This window comes from Dipodomys ordii, unplaced genomic scaffold (assembly GCF_000151885.1).
Source record: "Dipodomys ordii isolate 6190 unplaced genomic scaffold, Dord_2.0 Scaffold57, whole genome shotgun sequence".
Taxonomy (NCBI): domain Eukaryota; kingdom Metazoa; phylum Chordata; class Mammalia; order Rodentia; family Heteromyidae; genus Dipodomys; species Dipodomys ordii.
In genome coordinates, this window is record NW_012267273.1 from 8,006,195 (window position 1) to 8,023,823 (window position 17,629).

The window sequence follows — 17,629 nt, forward strand, 5'->3', positions numbered from 1 at the left end:
ACTGACTTGTGTTTACTGTTTGTTTAATGGCTTTCCTGGATTAATTTTGTAAAATATGTATTATTATGTGACCACTTAAGACTTTGCTTCACTCACTTTGTGGACAGCTGTTAGCTAGACACAGATGTCCTTAAATGTCATAAATCTGTACCTTTCCTCATCTTGCTTAAGTGGTGTCAGGCTGGGATAACGCCTTTAACACTCCAGCAATTTACACTCATTAGCCTTCCCTTCCCCCCAGGACCAGAACAAAAAAAGACAAAAAAAAAAAAAAAGCTCTGAAAATAATGCTAAGAAGGAAGGTGGCTAGACAAGCCAAATGAAACAATTCTTTGAGGTCATTTAGGGATTTTAAGAATTGTTCTTTGAGGAGCTCCAAACTTTGTGTGTGTGCTGGTACTGGGGCTTGAACTTAAGGCCTGAGAGCTGTTCCTTAGCAAAATTTGCTCAAGGGTGGCCCTCTACTACTTGAGCTACAGTTCCATTTGCAACTTTTTACTGATTAACTGGAGGTAAGAATCTCATGGACTTTTCCACCTGAGCTGGCTTCAAAACATGATCTTCAGATCTCAACCACTTGACTACCTATTATAAGTTAATTTTCAAGGGTACCTAACTGCTAGAAAACTTTGGTTAATTGTACAAGTCTAAACAGTTGATTTTTTTGTAAATTCTACCTTGTTTTCATTTGCTTTACAGAATAGTGAATTTTCATAAGCAAAAATTCAGGTAATTTTTTTATAGTTACAAAAATTGAAACACAGGTGAAAAAGTTCAGCAGTGGAGCTCACTGGACACCAATGAAAGTGAACTCTATACCTCAAGGGTGATGATAGGAGGGAAACAGAGAGTTAAGGAAAGGGAGACAATGTATAAAAGAAAATGTACTCTCATTAACTGACTCATATAACTGTAATCCCTCTGTATATCACCCTTATAATAACATTAAAATAGAAAAAAACTGTGAAACTTGTTTTCTAATAATTATAGAATTATACTTATAAGATTAGCATACAAAAATATGCATACGTAAGTAGAAATGCAGTGGGAATTTAAGAGATTCCTTTCTCATCTAGCATTTCAATTACTTCAGGTAAGTTTCCCTGAGTCAGAATACAGAATCGTAGCTTTTCAAAGGCTTAAGGAATAGAATTTCTTGCTCAAAGGATTGAAAAGATTAAAAATAATACGATAAAAAAGTTACTACAATGCTCTAATCAAGTAAGATGGCACTGGTATAAGGGCAGACATACAGACCAGTGGATGAAGCTCAAAAATAAACTTGCATATAGTCAACTGACTTTGAACACGAGAACCAAGACCATTTCGTGGTGAGTGGACTACTGTATGATAAGAAAACTAGATAACCACATGGAGATCACAAAGATGAACTGCTTATCCAATACAAAACTCAAAATACTTCAAAGAACTAAATGTAAGTTGAGACTATAACACTGAAGAGCAGGAAAAAAGTTCACAACAGTGAACAATTGAGTTTTTGATTATGACTCCAAAAACACAGTCCACAAATAGAAAAACACAATAAACTTCATCAAAACTAAAATTTTTGAGAAAAATGTGTACATACAAAAAGCCCAGAAATTTTATCAAAAACACATAACCAGAGAATGAAAACTTAGAATGGAAGGAAACATTTGCAGTTTAAATATCTGCAAACATAGTAATATGCAGATACACAAAGAACTCCTACAACTCCTACAACTCCTAACAACAAAAAAGAGCAACCCAATTCCAGACAGGAGGCTGGGACAGAAGGATCACTTGAGCCCAAAAGTCTGAGGCTAGACTGGGCATCATAGCAGGGAGACCCCCATTTAAAAAACAAAGGGGAAAGTTCAGTGATAAGAACACTTGCCCAAAATGCAAAAACAAAAGCAAAGGATTAAAATATAGAGTTTATAAAAAATATTAAAGTGATCAATAAGTAAAAAGATGTCAAATATCATAAGCCATTTAAAAAATGCAATTCAAAAATCACAAGAGATTATACTCATTACAGTAGTTATGTATAAGGATACCAATTCAGATCATTATAAAAATAGTAGTAAGTGATGCAGAGATTATGGAAAAACTGGGCCCCTTACTCATTTCTGGTGACAATGTAAACTGGTGCAGTCATGGTGGAAAAGTTTCAGGCGCCTCAAAAAAATTTAAATATAAGACAGCATGATCCAACAACTCCATTCCTATGTATATACCCAAACAAAAGCAGAACTCATACTTGCACAATAATGTTGACTACTGTTATTTTATAAGTACAAATGTCCATTAATAGGACTGTACATATATACTGTTATCCCGCCATAAAATTAATACATCTATTACACAAAAAAATACTGAAAACATTGTGTGATTTTACTAATACGAATATCAAATTCAAAGAAAGAAAGTGAAACAAGTATTGCCAGGGGATGGGTAGGAATTTATGGAGAGTGCTTATGTAGTTTTTTTGTCTGGGAATAAACAAGTTCTGGAAAGATAGTGGTGATCATTACACAACTCTGAATGTACCTACTACCACTGACATGCAGACTTATCAATGGTTAAAATGAGCCAGGCAGAATGATATATACCTTTTGTCCCAACTACTCAGAGACTGAGGAAGGAGGATGGCTTGTGATCAAGAGTTCAAGGACAGACAGCCTGGGCCTCTACTCAGCTGTTCTGTGCCTTCTCTTAAAAAAAAAAAAAAAAGTATGAAAGTGTTAAAATATGGCTATGGGTAGTAACAAAATTTAAAATGATAATGTACCCAAAGACCTTCATTACATTTAGTAAGCCAATGGTAACTGCAACTACTTCCTTAGATAATACTTTATAAAACCACACCAACAGCCAGGTGCTGGTGGCTCATGCTACTCAAGAGGCTGAGATCTGAGGATCAGGGTTCAAAGCCACCCAAGACAAAACAGTCTGTAAGACCTCTAATTAACCACCACAAAACCAGAAGTGGTGTTGGGGCTTAAGTGGTAGAGCACTAGCTTTGAGCAAAAGAGTTAAAGGAAGGTACCCAGGCTGAGTTCATGACCGACAAAAAAAACCCCACCATGGAACAGTGATGGCCAATAGTACCTCCCCTTCATCGTATGTGCGCGTGCACACATAAGCGCGTGCACGCACACGCGCGCGTGCGCGCGCACACACACGCACACACACACTCTTTCACCATTCTTATCACTTCTTATAGTTCTATTTTGCAAGGATTACACATTCAATGACTTCACTAATGATGCAAAGTTTATGTCCTCCCATACTGACAGGTAAAAACACATACATTCTCTAAGCACAAAGCTTATATTCACAAATAACTTTCTGCTTAAAGATAAAATTTCAATTAGTAACCACAATGAAATTTAGTTATTTAATGCAACCACTAATCTGTCACCAATAAAATCTAAGCAATTTTATCACAAAACCAGGGTTATATATATTCAGTGGACATGCATTAATAATCTATACAACTTAACTTTACACCAGAAAAGGAATTTAATATAAAAGTTCTCTTAATTTTTGGTAGTTTTCAAATTTCATGGCACAGATTACAAAAAAAACTGTAAAAACAGATTTCAAATATTTTTAGTAAAATGGTAAAAAATTGAATAAGCCTTTTAAGTTTTCATACTTGGCTCCAAGTTAAAATATTGAGCTGCCCCAATCTGTCAAAATTGACAGGTAAATATTTACAATGACTAGACAGACTTTAGTTACAGTGGTACTGGAGGTCTATTCTCTCCGAAAATTCTCAATGCAGACGAGTCTTCATAAATACTGTGATTATGAACTTGGAGACATACCTGGAATCAGGACAGGGATTAAAAAAATAAGACACAGCCAGGTGCTGGTGGCTCACATTTGTAATCCTAGCTACACAGGAGGCTGAGATCTGATGATTGTGGTTCAAAGCCAGCAAAGGCAGAAAAGTTTGTGGATTCATCTCCAGTTAACCACCAAAAAGCTAGAAGTGGAGCTGCACAAAGCTCAGGAACAATGCCCAGGTTCTGAGTTCAAGCCAGGACAGGAACCCACCTCAGCAAAAAAAAAAAAAAAAAAAGACACAAGCCAATCTTCCAGACTAGTAGGCATAAAGTATCTACATCCCAAACAGCCAATACTGTTCTCTAATATAAAACTGCTGAAATTTCTGCACAGAATCATCTTTTAGTACATATTAAAGCAGGGCTCAAACTCCATTAACCTGCTTCTATAGTGTAATTAGCAGAGCACCAAATTATAAACTGATATGGCAACTCAAAATGCTAAGCACACTTTCAAACACAAAGAGTTTTTCCATTGTTAGTTCTATGTGCCATGTTATTCTGGACTCTGAAATCACTACCAATAAGAAAAGAACCAGGGAAACAACATATCTTGTACTTTTCATCAAGGCTAAAGTGCAAAATATCTCTGGTATTTTAAACAGGAAAAAAAACATCAAACACATAATAAAGGAACTGAAGTAAAACTAATACAAAAGAACTCTTAAATATACAGTTGAGAACTACATATTCCTAACAACTTAACTTCTCTTCAGTGAAATCTGTTAATGAACTATGTTCTCATAGAACTTAAGACTTTGATTCTCTTCCCCATGACCAAAAATTCTAAACTTTCAAGTGAGTGGGAGAGGGGAACAGAAAAAAATAACATTGCAATGACAATGGACACCAAGTTCATAAAGAACCTCTTTCAAAAATGAGATATATGGAAGAAAATACCATGAAAATAATAATCCTATGAGAATTGTTTTTATGAAAATTGAGCCTTGGTCTTCATGAAGATACTACAATTTATATAGAAAACTATAAATATACAAGACTCCAGGAAGGGAAAGAATACATATTAACTTCTATAGAGACCTAAAAAAATCTAAAGGCAGAAGGAAAAGATAGCCAACTGAAGCTTTACTTAAAAACTCCTGGGTCAAAGGTTATGTAACCATTCTTTGTGAAAGCACACACTTAGACATATTATTAAAAGAAAAGAACAAGTACTGAACTGCTGCAGTATCTTCCAAAAAGTAAATCTTAAATTAAGGGGAAATGATTCTAATAGTGTAAATGAGTCTGGCTCAGAAAGGAAATTGAACAGCATATCCAAGATCTGTCCATAAGAGTAGTGATGGTACATCTTTAATATTAAAGAAAAAGGCTATAAAAAAAAGTTCAGTCTCAGAATTGATTTTAAAAACTTATTTGTGCTCCTTGGTGGGTGCATAATAAAGTTCCATGGGCTTGTTCACTTTCCAATATTTCTCACTGACCAATTCCAAAGAAAAAGAGCCATTTAATACCTAAAACAAAAAAAGAAAGAAAAAATTATGAAAGTCATATTTTGTTCAATAATAGAACAAAAGTCCACAAACATTTTTTGGGGTCATGGGGGACAGAAGCAGGGTTTGAACTCAGGTACCCTACCAGTTGAATCATTTCCAAGGCTTTTCTGCTCTGGCTATGATTCAACAGGGTCAGTCTTGATGTTTGTCCAGGACAGCCTGGACCACCACCCTCCTATTTATGTTTCCCACACAGCTGGAATGACATATGTGAACCATCAGGCCCTGTTTTGTTTTAAATGGCTGAGATGAGATCAAGTAAACTTTATGCCTGCCTGGCCTGGAACAATAATCTTCCCAATCTCAGCCTCCCACGTAGTTATGGTTAACAGGCATGAACCACCACACCCTGCTTTACAAACTCTTTTTTGTAGTACTAGGATTTGAAGTTAAAACCCCACCAGCACCTGACATCTGCCTGTTTGGTTGAGCAAGGGCCCCCTGAGCTGCTTTTCCCACTCATGTCTAAGTGTTACATCTCAAAAGTATGGCAAGACTGGGAAAAGCAACATCCTGGCTCAAGTATCAGTCTTCTGGGATGATTTTGGTTGACTCTAATCTTCACAAAAGGGAAACCTAGGGGATAGCCCTCCAAAATTTTTGGACTACTATACATATGCTTGGCAGCTTCAAAAGTGAAAATGTATTCAAGAAGTGGATGCCTTGCTCAGGCAGAATGCTTAAAGTCAGAGTAATTTTCCAGAGAACTTCTCAGGGTTTATTGTATCAATGTTGGAACCTCCCGATCATTAGATGTACTCTCCATCCTTAGAAGTAGCTGAGTAAAGCAGAGCAGTATGAAACTGTGACTATAGTGGTGTACTGTTATAATCACCAATTCTTATTGCTAAAAAAGAATAGAAAAAAGGCTAATTTTAGAAGGCAGTTAACATTGTTCATAACCGAACTTTCCCAAGAGTTAGCCTTCCCAGAAGTCTCTATAAATTAGATGCAATGATAAATCAGATAAGATGCCTGCACACTGTGTCTTGTCCTGGGGCCTCTAACTACGTGGTCGCTTGCTTCTTTGAGGCTACACTACTTCCTTCAATTGCTTGTCCTTAAAACATTCTCTTCAAGAGGTTAAACCTAGGTTATAAGGAGCACACAGCCCATAAGGGAATTTAAGTAATACTTCATTTGTAGTCTGCTATTGAGAAGGTCACAAAAACTTCTGTACATATGGAACTGTTCTCCCAACAGTACAAAATGCTCTACAGATATATCTATTTATAGATATTCATTAAAACTACTTACCCAAGTTTTCTAGCATGCTCTGCTGCCTCAATTTCTCAAAAAGAAAGCTCACTAACTCCAATCAAACCACTTTTTGGAATCACCAACTGATTATAACCACAATGGAACTGATCTTAATGAAAACACTGGAGTCATTTAAGTGACCTATGTTGAGTTCAATAGGCTTAAGAGAGATCTGGAAATAGGAGAGTGAAGATGGTGAGGGAAAGGTATGACCTCTGTGGAAATGGGTCCTGACCTTTCCCCAGTAGTTACACTTTAGGCAAAGTTAAGATTTTTTTTCATTATTATCCTCTGTTCATCTGCACAGTCTTTATGACTAGTTTGATTTGTACCAATCCAACAAAGCAGCGAGTAGAATCAGCGCCAGCTTTGTGAAGCTCCTTGTTATCTCATGATGTGCTGCAGCAGGCCTTGAGTGTCCTAGTGTCTCAGGTCTTTTCTCTCTTCTGTCCATGCTGCAATATGCTCCCAGGATAGCACTTCTACTTCATCAAGTTGTTCCACCACCATTAAACCCAATATTAGCCCCTGGAATCTATCCTTAGTCATTTCTTGTCTTTTTGTGATTTTCTGATGCTAATCCCTGATTTGGTCACTCTGATGTCCTCAGCTCCCCAAGACCTATCACTCTTAACCTTTCTAGAAACCCTGGTTTCTTTAATGTTTCAAAGCCCATCTAAGATTGTTTATCCACAAACCATCTCTTGATGATATGAATTCCCTAAGTCCTATTACAATCAACCTGGCTTTAGCAAATTCTTGTTTAGTGAGGTATTATGAAAATTAAGAATTACATGTAAAGCCGGGCACTGGTGGCTAACACTTGTAATCCTAGCTACTCAGGGGTCTGAGATCTGAAGGCTGTGGATCAAAGCAAGCTGAAGCAGGAAAAAGTCAGTGAAACTCTTATCTCCAATAAACCACCAGAAAACCCGAAATGGCACTGTGGCTCAAGTAGTAGAGCACTTGCTTTGAGCTGAAGTGCTAGGGCTGGGAAGGTGGCTCAGTGGTAGAGTGCTTGCCTTGCATGCATGAGGCCCTGGGTTCGATTCCTCAGTACCACCACATAAGAAAAAAGAAAAAAGCCAGAAGTGGTCCAGAAGTGGTGCTAGCCTTGAGCTGAAGAGCTGAGGGACAGCGCCCAGGCCCAGAGTTCAGGCACCATGACCGGACCCTTCCCCTCTCCCCCACAAAAAGTCTCATGAGCTGAAGAGATGAGGGACAGCGCCCAGGCCCAGAGTTCAAGCCCCACAACCGACAAAAAAAAAAAAAAGACTTACATGTAAGAATAAGAGATATATCTCAGTGGCAGAACTTACCTGGCAGGTGCAAGGCCCTATATTAGATCCTCAACACCATGAGAAAGAAAAATACTAATGAAAGTTCAAGCAGTCTTTCCTTTCAGTATGATGGATATGATGCTGCAAAGGTTACGGAAATGAAGAGAGAGGGGGAACCAGAGCAGGAACCCTTAGTATTCAAAGGCAGGGGATCAGAGGAATGAAAGCTGATCCAACAACAAGACATCATTCAAAGTAGGCTTTAAACAATGGGAAAAGCAGGCCATGGTATTACACAACTACAATGCCAGCCCTCATGAGTTCAAGATCAAGCTAGACTACGAACTGGAGAGAAAATTGGCTTAAAAATAAAAAAATTAGGAATAACTGCTTTATATTGTAATAGAACAAAGGGTATCAAAGGTCAACTACTCTGATGAAATTTCTCAAGATTCTATACTGTGGTCCAACAGTACTTGACACTAGGTCGGTTAACGTGTTCCCAGGTTCAACAGTCTAGTATGTTAAATACTCACAGTGAACTGGCCACTGGCTGTTGCTATGTAAATGGTATACTGCTTCTCACTGGCTGTATCCAGGTTCATCTGGTTTGATTCTCCTTTGCTTCGAAGTTCTTCTAGAGCTAACCTCACAGCCAGATACTTAGATAAATGATCAACAGTGGCATTACCTGAAGTCTTTATATATCTGAAAGAATAAATCATTAAAAATTTAATCTGTAGAAATAGAGATTATATCAACATAAATAAATTGGGAACTATATTTCTAAAATGCAAAATAAAATATAAATAGAATTTGTTAACCTATTATTCAAAGCTTTCTTCCTGAAAAGAACGGGAGAAGTACATACTACTTGACTGCTTCATCTCCTTTACCTCCCATAAAATGATATAAAGTGACAAAAATCAAACAGAAATGCATCATATACAGGAGGCAAAAAAAAAAAAAATATCATACTGGTTGTTAAAGTTCAATGATTAGAATCTGCCGGCTTTGGCATCATGAGGAATCTTAATAATATGAGCAAGTAGTTCACCCTTTCAAGAGTTAACATTTCTAATCTTTAAAACTAATAAAAGTAGTACTAATTTAACAAGTATTTAATATTAGACCTGAAAACATGACTCAAGTGGCACTTGCCTAGTAAGCATAACATCCTGAGTTTATACAGCAGTGTGCACAATGATGATGATGATGACAGTAATAATCATAGTAATAATAATAATGTTCATCTGCACTCACTGGCAGACTGTATGCTGGAAGTCTTTGCCACATGGCTTGTAGAGCCTACTGGTGCCCTACTATCACCCTTAAAAAAATCTGGATGGTCCTTTACTTCTCCTCCACTGTCTAAAAACTAGGTTGTTCCATTCCATATGTGCATCTGTGGGTAAGAAGCACATGCAAAAGGAAGGAAACAATCTGGACACCCCATTTACCCAAGTTGAACCCTGACAAGAGAATGAGAACTACTGCTCCAACTTCATAGATAATCTGAAACCAAACCATATACTTACCTTGTCTGTGCACTGTCATCTTTTTCCATAAGCGTAGGATGAGGCCTGAACACTAACTCAATCTCACTAGCACCATCCATTACTGGATCAATTGCCACTGCTGTATTATTATTATCAAGCTCAAGCCCAGAATCATCAGAGGTTTTGGTCCTTTTGTTACTAGGGCCTGCTTCCTGGTTGCTGTGTGTGGACGCATTGCTACAATGTGAACTGTCGCCATTATCTTCTGCTCCACTACCATTTTCAATCTGTTGCTTCTTGCCTCGCTGCAATCTAGTTAAGTGGGAGGAAGCAAAAAATTTACATTTTAAAAACCTTTATGCCAAAAGGGGAAAAAAATCCTAACTCATACATAACTTAACTCATGATTATATACATATATAACTTAACTCATGATTCTCCTGCATCAACCTCTCAAATCTTGGGTTACATGCATGTACATGTCTCTTTGCCAGGTAAAAGCATCCAACTTGAAGCATACTTGCTATTAACTTTAGAATTTAAAAGCATCTTGATTACTCAATTTGGTAAGTTTCCCATGTGCCCCAGAAAAGTCTAAAAAAAAATCTCACGTCTCAAACACATAAAGAACTGAAGCAAATGTTCCTATTCACATGACAATTTTCTTTGTTAATCAAAAGAAAGTCTACAGGAATTATTTGCAAATCTTTATATTTTGATCATTTTGTAATGAGATTATAAGTCTTAAGAAAGGCATAAGAAAATGTAAAAGTTGTGAGGGAAGTTATCTATACCTATTTAAGGCATAAATCAGAATACTATTTTTTGGGGTCCGGTCGTGGGGCTTGAACTCTGGGCCTGGGCGCTGTCCCTCAGCTCTTAAGCTCAAGGCTAGCACTCTACCACTTGAGCCACAGCACCACTTCCGGCTTTTTCTTTTGGCTTATGTGGTGCTGAGGAATCGAACCCAGGGCCTCATGCATGCAAAGCAAGCGCTCTACCACTAAGCCACCTTCCCAGCCCCCAGAACACTTTTAAGCAAACAAAACTTAAGGAAGGATGGCAAAAATACCCTGACTTCCCCTTAAATCCTGCTATTGCAGTGTAAAAGGCTCTAATGAGGAAGATGCAATGGTATCTAAATAAGCAGCATAAAAGTACAGTTAAAAGTACAGTTCTCTCATAAGCTCAGATACTAAGGCTAGTTACTGGACAAGGCATTTTGTGTATGCAATCTCACTTACTCTTTAAAACAACCTAGCAATGTATAATACTCTAATTTTGCAGATAAGACAAAATATAATTAGCCTAAAGCAACACAATTAGTAAGTATCAGGACTAGTGCTAGGATGTGATATCAGGATACATTCTTCTACTATATTATCTATCTGTACGCACCTGCCCTACTTTTTTCATTTACGTTTGCACAAATAAAAAATATAGATGAAAAAGCAGTTCTGAAGATTGGTTGCACAATAGTGTAAATGTAAACATTTTAAACATGGTTGGCATAGTATTTTGTTATTTTTTTAAACCATAACTGTATTTTGAAAAAAATTATGAATAGGCTAATAATGGAAAAACAAGTTAACTCAATATCAACTTAAAGACTATACATATATGCATATTTTAAACCACAACTATAGCAGGAGACAAGTTGTTCAGGTGACCATAAATTATCAGGATTACTAGGACTTATTGTACTTATTTTTATCCCATGCCTCTGCAAAAAAACCGGTCCAAGTGCCAGAGCACTATCATGTAATCATGTCAGAAAGTATTTAAAGAATGTTTAGATATCAAGGCCAGCCTGGGAAAACAGTTCACAAGACACATCTCAAGCAATAAACCTGAGTGTGATAATGCATGTATGTCACCCCAGCTACTTGGACGTATAAAAAGGAGGACCAGGATGACGCAGGCATAAATTCGAGAACTGATTAAGGAAGGTGGACAAATATGGATCTATTACAGAGAAAGCCACAACGAAATTATTCACAGATTAGAATAGAAGACCTAAGAAAGACCTTTAAGGGTTCAAAAGTTTCTAAGTGAAACAAATGGAAAGATCAACAACGAGGAGGAATAAACAGTAGGGTAGGACTCAAAAGTTCAATACTGTAATGTTAATTATGAGATACTCTTTTAGATATCCAGAAATGAAATCTAAAATCCAGGGTAGTGCAGCCTGCACATATGTACATGTGTGTATGTGTGTATATTTGGAAGTCATCAGCATTGAGATGGTAATTAAAGCCGTGAAACTAGATAAGGTCATCAGGATCCAAACCCTGTACTGAAAAAGAACAAAGACTGATCCTGAAGCACTCGACTTCTATGAGTGGCATTCAAATAAAACTTCAAAAAGTAACTTAAAAGCAATGGCCAGTGACATAAAAAGGGAGTAAAGCACATGGTCTCCTGAAAGCCAGGTGAAGAAGCTAAGCATGTCTGCTGCTGCTGAATAAAATGAGGTCTGACATTCATTTACCCAGAAGACTGCATAATGTACAGAAGGTCACTTTCACAAGTGCAATGATGGGGTATGTATGAAACGAATGGAAAAAAAAAAATCAGACACAACTATTTCAGGAGTTTTTCTCTAAAGAAGAGAAACAGAATGGTAGGAATAGGTAGACATGAGTACAAGAGAATCTACTATTTCAAATGAAATGCCCTATCATCTCTTGAAATGTATTTATACTTACATGAAAAGATAATCACACAAAACTATTTTACCACTTTTTTTTTTTTTGGGTCCAGTCGTGGGGCCTGAACTCTGGGCCTGGACGCTGTCCCTCAGCTCTTCAGCTCAATGCTAGTGCTTGGCCACTTGAGCCACAGCGCCACTTCCAGCTTTTTTCTTTTTGCTTATGTGGTGCTGAGGGATCGAACCCAGGGCCTCAGGCATGCAAGGCAAGCGCTCTACCACTGAGCCACCTTCCCAGCCCCATCACATTTTTATTTTTTAACTATAAATTTAGCATTTAATAAGGTATTGGAAAAATGGTTCCCATCTCTCACCCTCTTTCCCATATACCTGTTCATGGCCTGTATCTTCAGTCCTTCCTCAATGCTGTGACTGAGTGCTTGCTGATTATTGTGTTTGTTGATCCTGGCTAATACTCTCTCTTGATGAGCTTCATACTCATCTCGACTTGGATAAATTTTGCTGATGAGAGCATCAAAATTTGGATCTGGCCTTAGTGATCTTTTGGAAACAAGCTTTTTCCGGCAAGTAGGGCATTCTTTGTTGCTAAATAAAAGGAAAGAAATTGTAAACACCACCAACATCTTTGGTCTAAACACAAAAAAGTCAACCTTCTAGATGTAATCTTTTCTGCAATGCCTTTTCTGGGTCACAGAAATTTAGGATGATTAATCTGAACTTCCTAGAAAATCTTAAGTAAACACAAGCAAAGTTTTACAAATCTCAACCACTATCAATTGCCATAAGAAAAAGAAATCCCCAAAGATAATTTATATGTAACAATTTTAGAAATAAAAATCGCTTATTACCTAAGTTAAATTTCCCCCTTTCTGATTATCCATGTCATATAAGGAAAACCTACCCACTATTTATGTTATCAACTGTTTTACCAAAATAACATTTTCATGGATATTATTTACATTAGAAAAAACATGTTTTTGTAATTCCTAATTTCCTTTATATATGTAGATATGCGATAAAATTTCTATAAGTACATAAAACCAGCTAATTAAAAACAAAAATTCTCATTAAAACTTAAACTTCGTTCTAGTCAAATAATTATTGGCAGGAACTCCTCAAATTCCAGAGAGCACTATCATGTGGTACAACCTAAATATATCTAGTATAGTTCATTTCAACATACCCACTTCTAAGGGCTGTGATAATGCAATCTGCACAAAAACGATGTAAACACTCCTTTGTAGTCATGGTGTTCTTTAACATATCCAAGCAAATTGGACACATTAATTCACTGTGGAGACTTCTAGGTGAAACCACAATTTCCAAGCCATCTGTTATTGCCTCCTGCAAAAGAGTCACTTTAAGATTCAATTCTACTTATTTTATTATGGACAAATTTAAATGTATGAAATTATTAAAAATAATAAAAATGAACATCCATGTATCCCTTTTCCAGCAATGATCATTATTAACTCATATATAATCCTCTCCACACCAATACTGCATTCTATAAATTCTTTATATGCTAAAGATAGCATATTAATATGAAGAAAAAATAATTAGAGGGAAATTAGCCTGCTATAATAAAAAGCACTGCATTTGGAATCATGGGCCTTAATAGTTCTAGTTGTATTAATGAGCTACATGACTCTAAATTATTTTATTGTTTTCTTACTTGCCAAGATGAAAAGGGACTAATTCAACCTTGAGAATTTTTCCATATTCAAATTCTACAAGTTTTACAAACCATATATATTTGCCCATTAAAATATTTCAAGATTCTAATATATGTACTTTCTAATTTGCTAACAGTTTAACAGAATTTTATTTTGAAATCACTTTTGAATCTCAAAAAAGTCTTGTTCCACAGTTTGATCTAAGTAGTTAGATTCTCAGGCTAACCCACAAGCTGATTTAAACCATAATACATCTAAACTACTGTCCCTAAAATTGTTCTCTGCCAAATTACATTTGGAATTCCAAAGAAAAATTCCAAGCTACTTCATTCCTGATGCCTATCAGTAGGTCCTACTTGTTTTATCTCCATACCCCCCACTTTCCCATGGCTGTAATTAAGAACAAGGGTTATATATCTCTAAAGCCTCAGATTCTGATAGATACAGGAAAAGTTAGATTATGGTGGGCACTGAAAGAAACATGCAGGCATGTTCCCAATACATTACTGACACTTTTGTTTCCAATGGCTCTAATACTTGTGCTTTCTTTAACATGATCAAAGATCAAATGCTTGAAAAGACAGAGAAGTTATAGATATTATTCTACAGGAGGCTCCAGTAAAATATACTTACATTTATAATAACAAGGTACAACTACTATCAAGTGACTTTTATTCTAGTCTCTACATATAAAAGCACTTTCTGTATTCCATTTTACATAAGCATACCTTTCTGTTACTATTTTCTATTTTCTACACATAGATTTCTAATTTTTATGTGTTTTAATTTGTACATATCTGTGAAGTACCATGTAATATTTCAATACATGTATTATAATTTGATTAAGGGAGCCGACATACTTATCTCTTGCAATATTTGTCTTTCATTTGTGCTGAGAATACTCAAAGACCTCTCTACTCTGCAAACATCTACTTCTGAAATGATAACCTCTCTGGCTCATGCCTGTAATCCAAGCTACTTTAGGAGGCTGACATCTGAGGCTGATATCTGAGCATCAAAGCCAGCCTGGGCAAGGAAAGTCCATGAGATTCTTATCTCCAATTAACCACCAGAAAATTGGAAGTGGCACTGTGGCTCAAGTGGTAGAGCACTCGCCTTGAGCTGAAGAGCTGAGGGACAGTGCCCAGGCCCAGAGTTTAAGCCCCATGACCAACAAAAAAGAAAAAGAAAAAGAAAAAAAAACCACTTCCATCAGATTTTGAATCCTAATCCCCCTGACTCCATTCCATTTTCTTTCCTTCCTTCCTTCCTTCCTTTTCTCTGGATGTTCCTTCTTCATCTCTCACTGGATCTTCATCTATTATTTCATTTCTACATGGTGAGGGGCCTTTGGATGAAATTGCAGGCTGTTTATCTCTTGCTGATAAAATTCATTCTCCTATCACTTACAAAATGTACTAACAATGCCAAAAATTTTACAAAAGCCTATACTCTACCTGCCCCTATAGTCAATGAGTCCAGTTTTGAGTACATTCATTTCCTTCAAATCTGCTCCTTCTCCAATCTTTGCCATTTTTACTGCCTCAGAATAGTTTTCCCTACTTACCTTATTATGACTTTATAACTGTAAAGGAAACTTTTCCTTTACAGAACTTCTTGCATGTGTGATTTTATGGATTCTTATTTGTTTAATGTCTATAAATTTCCATACCTAGTTTTATTCACCACTGTTCACCTACTGCCTCATATAAATATGTACATAGTATGTAAATTACTTGCTGATCAATGAGCTGCTGGTATATAAATTAGTACTGTTAAGTTCTATTTAAGTTTCCATTTTCTAAAACTGTGTCTTAGTTTGCATACATCTCATATTCTTCCTTGGTTATCTTTGTCTGTATTACCTGAGGTGTTCGTTGTAATTCATATAAACTGAGTTCCCATGTTTTGCTTAGTGGTTGAGTTCCATTTGTCTGCACAGCCTGAGACATTGCTAGAATAAAAAGACAAAAACAATTTTTAGTATTTAAAAGGAAATGCTATGGTCTGAATACATGCATAATCCACAAAACTGATGTTCAAACTGTTAGGGCTCAGAACAGTACCCCAAATATGCTCCTTTGGATTTCAAACTGAGATCACCTGGGAAGCAAAAAGCATAGGAAAGGGCTTTCTCTAAAGTTCCCAAACACCACTTTGCCAAAGAGGAACATAAGTGCCTTTAAATATTCTTACTGAAATTTTATTAGCCAGCGACAACTGAACTCATGACAGGGGAAGACTAAAAATCACAGTTCATCTACAACCCCGTGGTACTTTGTCCCAGCAAAATGGGATGTGGTGGTGAGCATCTCTAACCCAGTACTGAGGATGGATGGAGCAGGATAATCTCAAGTTTTATAGACTACATAGTAAGACTTTGTCTCAAAAACAGAAAACCAGAAAATACAAGTTGAGCATTCAAAAACAGAAAACCAGAAAATACGGAGCACTGAGAATCTCTAATCCAAAAAAACCCCAAGTCTGAAATGCCCCCAACCTTTTAGTACAAATATGCTGTCCCAAGTGGGAAATAATGTACAGTCAAAAGGGCACAGTCAAAAATGCAGCTGCACTGAAAACATTATATAAAATTATCTTTAGGAAATGGGGGGACGATATAAACCTGCCTTTATACATATAGTCTGGAGATTATTTTATTTTACTGTATAAAGTATATATGAAACATAAATGAAGTTTATGTTTAGACTTGGGTCCTATCCTCAAGATATTTCATTTTGTGTATGTAAAAAAAGCCTGATAAAGCCAAAATATTTCTGATCCTACAAATGCATTTTGGATAAGGAAAACTAACTGATATACATCTAGTCTTACTCCCCTGTCAGGAAAAGCCTCTAAACTCCTTGCAAAGTTCTGAAAGGGTAACAGGAGTTTCTTTGGTTGTTCACAGTAAGTCCTTTTCAAGCATACCAGGGTTTGCACTAATGAGATGACTGGAAGTATGCCCAAGTAAGCCTCAGGATGAGAGCTAGAGGAACCAATCATGTTGCAATTCATCTCTATCCACACCTAATGCCCAGGAAAAGAAAGTAGGATTACAGACTGAACCACTCACAATGGAAAATGAGTTAATCAATTATGTCTATGTAATGGAATCTCCATTAAATACTAAAGGATGGAATTCATAGAGCAGCAAGGTGCCATAGAGAATGGCAGCTCCAAATGATAGAAGTTCCTATACATGGGGTCCCCTGGACCTTGAACTATGTACATCTTCAAGCTGATTGTTCATCTGTACTCTTTATGATATCCTTTGTAATAAGTTGGTTAAATGAAAATAAAGCTGTATGTGCTATTCTAGCAAACTATCTAACCTGAGTAGATTGTGGACATCCTCAATTTATAGACAGCTGGTCAGAAATACATGAAGATGTAGAGTTGGAAAAGACATCTGAAGTAGAAGCACTCTTATGGAACTGATCCCTTAACCTGTGGTGTCTTGCACTAACTTTGGGTAGTTAGGGCCAGAAATGAATCCTTGGGCAACTAGTTGGTTACTTAAGAGGTAAAGAATTGTTTCTTGCTGTGGAAAAAAGACCACATTTTGTGTGTCAAAGTGTTTGAAAAAAAAGTGTTTGAGCCCGGTGCCAGTGGCTCACGCCTATAATCCTCGCTACTCAGAAGGCTAAGATCTGAGAATTACAGTTCAAAGCCAGCCTGGGCAGGAAAGTCCGTGAGACTCTAATCTCCAATAAACCACTAGAAAACCAGAAGTGGCGCTGTGGCTCAAGCAGTAGAGTGCTCGCCTTGAGCTGAAGAGTGAAGGGACAGCGCCCAAGCCCAGAGTTCAAGCCCCACAACCGACCAAAAAAAAAAAAAAAAAAGTGTTTGAATAGAAACAGATTTTACGGGGCTGGGAAGGTGGCTCA

General features: G+C 36.8%; 1 protein-coding gene across 1 annotated transcript; it reads right to left on the reverse strand.

Moving 5' to 3' along the window:
- Nucleotides 1-4,512: 4,512 nt before the first annotated feature.
- On the reverse strand, nucleotides 4,513-15,694 carry Rnf2 (ring finger protein 2). Its single transcript, XM_013021748.1, has 6 exons — nucleotides 15,605-15,694; nucleotides 13,247-13,407; nucleotides 12,433-12,648; nucleotides 9,432-9,704; nucleotides 8,430-8,601; nucleotides 4,513-5,311 (listed from the first exon to the last, which is right to left on the reverse strand). Exons 1-6 carry the CDS (start codon nucleotides 15,689-15,691, stop codon nucleotides 5,210-5,212), a joined length of 1,011 nt encoding a protein of 336 aa, XP_012877202.1. The 5' UTR covers nucleotides 15,692-15,694; the 3' UTR covers nucleotides 4,513-5,209.
- Nucleotides 15,695-17,629: the final 1,935 nt, after the last annotated feature.